This window comes from Mastomys coucha, unplaced genomic scaffold, assembly GCF_008632895.1.
Source record: "Mastomys coucha isolate ucsf_1 unplaced genomic scaffold, UCSF_Mcou_1 pScaffold23, whole genome shotgun sequence".
In the NCBI taxonomy this organism is placed as follows: domain Eukaryota; kingdom Metazoa; phylum Chordata; class Mammalia; order Rodentia; family Muridae; genus Mastomys; species Mastomys coucha.
Genome location: NW_022196906.1, coordinates 18,880,915 through 18,886,319, shown reverse-complemented (window position 1 = coordinate 18,886,319; position 5,405 = coordinate 18,880,915). Strand labels below are relative to the sequence as shown.

General features: G+C 46.7%; 1 protein-coding gene across 2 annotated transcripts in view; it reads left to right on the top strand.

The window, feature by feature from the left end:
* The first annotated feature begins 2,453 nt into the window (after positions 1 to 2,453).
* Tbx20 (T-box transcription factor 20) overlaps positions 2,454 to 5,405 on the top strand; it is a 55,671-nt gene continuing 52,719 nt past the window's right edge. Inside the window, exon 1 of one of the 2 annotated variants that reach the window (XM_031345155.1) lies at positions 2,454 to 3,051. In XM_031345155.1, coding sequence (XP_031201015.1) covers positions 2,925 to 3,051 — 127 coding nt within the window. In that variant the 5' untranslated portion in view covers positions 2,454 to 2,924. The remainder of the gene's footprint in view (positions 3,052 to 5,405) is intronic. The other variant, XM_031345154.1, reaches the window with a different exon arrangement.

Here is a 5,405-nt window from a genome sequence, read left to right as displayed (position 1 = left end):
CAGAAGCCTGTCATCAGTCCGGGCAGGGGTGAGGGAAGTGTTAATGTGATCGCTTTGTTCTAGCTCCACGGGTGGTTTTATGCATTAACCCTTGCTCCTCTAAGGTTTTGAAGGGACCCCAGAGCTAGTTATCCTCAACTTCCCTAGGTAGGAGGTTTGAATTACCCTGAGACAGTTCCTCTCTGTCAGCACTGGCTCCAGTCTTATAGCAACACGTTATTTGTATAGGCAGTGGATCTAAGAGGAGAGCAGCTTACCAGGATAATAACCCTGTAGTAATGTTTCACGTGGTGATAGTTTCAACACCAACAAGATGCATAGCTTAGGGACACACAAGTGACTCACCCTTGGCCTATGGATGTGTTTAAGTGTTCATTTCAATTCCTTTAGCTTGCTGTCTCCTCCCATTTGCTCAGCCTCTTCTGCTTTTGAGTGATTTTTCTGTCCACAAACGTCCCAGAATACAGTGGCACGTGTAAGAAAGTAGAAAGTGAGTTCAGCAATTCTGCTTTCCTGTGCTCAGGCAGCTTCTCCGAAACTGATGTATCATTCAGGATGCCATTCCAACTACGATCTAAGCCACTAATGTACTAAAAAGATAGTACCTCCCCTTAGTAGATGGAATAGCAAGTTTTATTAATTGAAGTGTAACAACATGGTGAGCTATTGAAAACTAGATCCAACAAACAAAATCTGCAACATTAGTTGAAACATTATATCAAGGTCTATGTTAAGCCTCCCTCCTCCTAGTAAAAAACCTCACTTTTTCAAAGAAATCCATCTTGACAAACTCTGAAAAATCAGACAAGAAGCAAACCAATGGGAACCTTACAATAAAAAGAAAACGTTACCTTGATTAGGACATTGTATCTAAGGCCAGGAGAGATGGGTGAGCAGCTAAAAACATTTGCTGCTCTTCCGGGATCTGGAGAAATTCACTTCCTAGCACCCACATAGAGGGCTCACAAAAGCCTGTAATCTCAGATCCCCTGGAGCTGATACTCTCTATTGGCTTGCACTTGCACGCAACACTTGTGAATCCGGAGATTCGTGATCTGAGGGGAGTGGAGGGGGATGACAGGGACATGGGTGGAGGATGGGGGGAGACTTACAGAAAAGAGGGAAAAACCCTTCTAGTATGAAAAGTCTGCAGTTTTACTAATTTTTAATTTCCCCCCAACATTAACACATTACAACACAGATGTCGAAATGAGCAAACAGACAGGATGGTCAGGCCAGCCTAAATCAGAACTTCTTTAGATGCCAACATTCTGTTTACACAGGATGTTCTTCATAGTTATTCTGGCTCTCGATTGATTTCTCCCATAACTTTGTTTCGGGAGCTGTGAAGAGGATGCAGTGGGAGGCAGGAGATGTCTTTCTTTTTACATTCTTCACCCCCCTCCCCTTCCCCCTTAAGACCTACCAAGAGGTTCCTAATCGCCAGACCAACTGGCTGGAAAGGAGAGCAAATATTTACAAGTATAGCTTGAGTGTGTGTGTGTGTCCTCTAGAGTTTACGCGGCTGAGAGTGAAGCGGATTACCCCGCGAATTTGGAGAATTCGAATTATTTAGACTAAGCAAGGCCAACAGAACTCCCTTCACAAGGCCGTGGGAAGTCCCTAGCCCAGTCTGCAAGGCAGATAGATAGTCCTGTGTCCGGGAAAGGCAGAAATCTGGGAAGGTCACACTCTCCCAGTATGCGACAAACGCATGGTCCCCGTAGAGCTCCTTGTCCTGACCCTGCTCTTTGCTTCGGGCCACTGCCCTACTTTTCAGAGTCTCCAGAACAGAAAACCCAGACTAGAAGAGAAGCAATCAAATCACTACACAGCAGAAGGCCAGGTTCGCCAAAAACAAAAACAACAATAAAAAACAAACAATCAAAACAAAAGCATCCTTCCTACAGGAACCTTGTAGCTCAGCATTCATCTCCAGAGCCATGCCTCTCCTGCTTTCTGTAAAAGGAGATATAACTTGGGGACTGTCATCTAGGGGACCTAGCACTAGGCACTGTGCAGCATCAGCGATGAGATGAGGGATTTGCTCTACTGGGCGCTTCTCAACTATTTGGGAACTTCTGAGCTCCAGTAGGAAAGAGAGAAAATAGAGGAACTCAGTAGGACTTCCTTTTGAGACATTCCGTATCTCTGGTTCTGGGTGGCAGTGAAGGTGCCTCTCTAGACAGCGCATGCTCCCCTTCTGCGGGATCTGAGGCTCTGGGACGAGATGGTAGGGCTAGCTGCGCCACCCTGTTTGTGGCACGGTTCACTGTGTGTCTTCTCGGGCTCTTCACCCGGAGCGCAGAGGCAGGAGGGCACCGAGCCCTAGGCGCTCTCTCCCGGCGCCGCTCGGCCCCGCCCCACGCCGCACAGTCAGGAAGCAGTGACGTGAGACCACGCTGACTGGCTGCTGCCAGCAGGGACGGCCACCGCCAGCAAATTAAGGCGCGAGGCAGCAGGCGCCTAGGCACAGTTTAGGTCGCGCCTCGCTGCGCTCTGCTGAGAGGAGATCCGACTCCCTGGTTTCCTCGCCCTCTACTGTCCCACGGCCGATCGTCACCTCCCCAGACCTGGGTCACTCAGCGGTCCCAAGCAGGGAAGGGAGGGAGAACTCGGCGTGGGCTCTGGGGGCCCCGCGTTTTGCGCAGTGTGCTTACACACAGTTTTGAGTTCCCGGCTGCTCCCCACCCTGCTTTCCCATTGGTTCGAAGTCTCTGCGGCTCCCCTGCTTTGCTCTAGTGGACTGGAGAGGCCATCATAGAGCCCCAAGAAAGAGAGAACGGACTCTTCGGGAGTCCCCAGTTCGGTTCTGCCGGCTCTCGGGAACTTTGAGCTGCGTCTCCGGTCTTTGTCTCCCTTCGGGGAAGCTGGACTGTGGTTTGGCAGGCCAGGTCCCTGAGCAGGACCGCACGCTGGGAACCATGGAGTTCACGGCGTCGCCCAAGCCCCAGCTCTCCTCTCGAGCTAATGCCTTCTCCATCGCCGCGCTGATGTCCAGCGGCGGCCCCAAGGAGAAAGAGGCAGCAGAGAACACCATCAAACCCCTGGGTAAGTCGGGTGCTAGGCTGTCAGTAGGGGCCCGGCTAATCTGTTTCGTGGGTGCGGGCGGTTTGCTCCGCGGGAAGCAAAGGTGGCTTTTCCCACCCGCTGGATCCACTGCTAAGTCTCAGAATATGGACCAGATTTCGGCCCGGGAGGAAGATTTATTTTTTCTTCTCCTCCCAAGCTTTCTTTGGGGGCTTCACTGGGCAACTAAAGGTCGTGAGAATCCTGCTTGTGTTTGTATTCGCTTCCCCCAGTTTCCTGGAATCCCGACGTCAAGTAGATAGCGTGAATGCAGTATAAATTTGTTTGAATGAAAACAAATTCAAGGACAAGTAAGGGTTAAGATGCGAGTTCCAGGGTGGTATAACACCGAGCCTGCGCTTGGAACCAAAGACACTGAGCAACTTCACAAGAAACCTGTTTAATCTTTCTATTACAATAAAGTCTTAATATGTCTATAAAGGACCTTAAAGTAAGCGGCTTTCCACGCAGGAGCAGTTTTCTCCAAGGAAGCGCGAGGCTTGTCAGGATCCCCCATTTTATACTTGCCATTTTCAATCTAGACTGGCAAAGCCTCCCCAAATTCCTCGATGTTTAGCCACACTGTGTCTGTAAAACCTGTTTTCTTTACAGAGCACACTAGACACAGGTTAAGGAGAGATGAGCCATGAGGATCTCTTGAGAGTTGTATAAAAGCTACTGCTCAAGACCAGGGTTCTGAAAACCCTTACAACCCAGGGGGAAAGAGTTGCCATTCTTGCCAGGGGCCTCGGAAATAATTATTGCGCACTCTAATCACTCACTATTCTTAAAATCAGAAATCAAGTAGCTAAGTTAAGACAATTGAAAAAATCACCACTTTTTTCTTTTCCCAATCCTTTCCCAACTCTAATACATATCATATCCAAGATTTAACACTAGAGGTGAACCTCGCAGTTAAGGGGCTTGAGGAACTAAGGACAGAATTGGGACAGGAGATTACTGAAGTCCAAAACAACAGTGGTACCAAGAAGGAGATGTAAGACAGAAAATTAGTGTGAATAAGAGCTCCTAACTTCTGTCCAAGTCAAGATCTGTGAAAGCAATGTGAGCTAGCCAACAAGTCTCAACTGTTTAGAGGTAGCATTGGCTACTACTGTTGGACCTGCTGAGGCTTCTGATCAGTTTCCTTTTTACCTAAGGAATTTAATACCTCCATCTCATTTTGGTACCCAGTAGGAAAAGAAGATCTCAAGGCAAAATTTCTGACAGACATGTGAGCAGTGGTCTGGAAGCTTGCCAGCTCCACTACTATCATTTCTGCATCAGTTCTTTCTCTAAGTTTCTAAACAAAACAATAAAAAACAAAGCAACAACAAAAACTTCCTTTAATCAAATTACAAATTCTAAATGCTAAGCCTATCCTAGTTCCCACCCCCCCAGGTACCCCTCCAGTCTCTGAAAGGAGCCTGTTCACCTGTTTTGAGAACAACTCTTGTCCATTTTATTCTTATCCTTCACACTCACCAACCAGCCCAACAGAGCAAATTACTTAATGTCTAAATCAGGACTCAGAAACAAACACTCAAAGATTCTATTAGGAGATAGCACGTTGTTTTCATTGAAAAAAAAAAAAAGTCTGCAAAGGTGGGTTTCCAATGTGTCTTATAATGCTCTATCACTCAAGTATATTAATTTTGCCCGAAATCACCTCTTGTGCAGTTCTGTTTTCTTGTCATCCTTCTCTATTTTTGTGGTGCTCTGGCCAGGTGGCACTTACAGGGCTTGCCAGTCAGTCTTTGGAAAATAGGAGAAGATTAGATTGTGTCCCAATTCCCTATAAAGATGTAGTATACATATGCTTCCAAAAGTGTTTCAGGATGTTGGTACTGTCTGGGTTCCTTTGATTTTGAAATAACCCGTGTAACAATTTATTTGATAGTACTTAATTCAAGAGGACAAACGTCTATTTTCCATTAGCCTCACATTAAGAAACATGAGACATAGAAACCATTTCATAGCACAGACTCAAGCACACATCACACAGGTGTGCATGTGCACACACACAGCTGGAACTGCTTGCCTTTCTGGAGAACAGTTAGAACATACTGGTTTGATTGGGGAGATTGAAATAGTTTCTTTTTTAAGAAATGAAAGATAATTGGCAGAGGAAAACAAAACCAAACACCCTGTATTGCCCCAAAGTTAGTGTGGAGGTCCAGTCTCTTATCCGCTGAGCCAGGGAATGTTTGGTTCATAGGCTGCGATAGTTCATCTTACTGGTTGGTGGCAAAACATTGTCCTCTCTTTCATTTCCTGCTATTCTGGAGTTAAAGTTGTTTCCCTCACTTCCAGAGGTATTTGGAGGAAAGACAGTT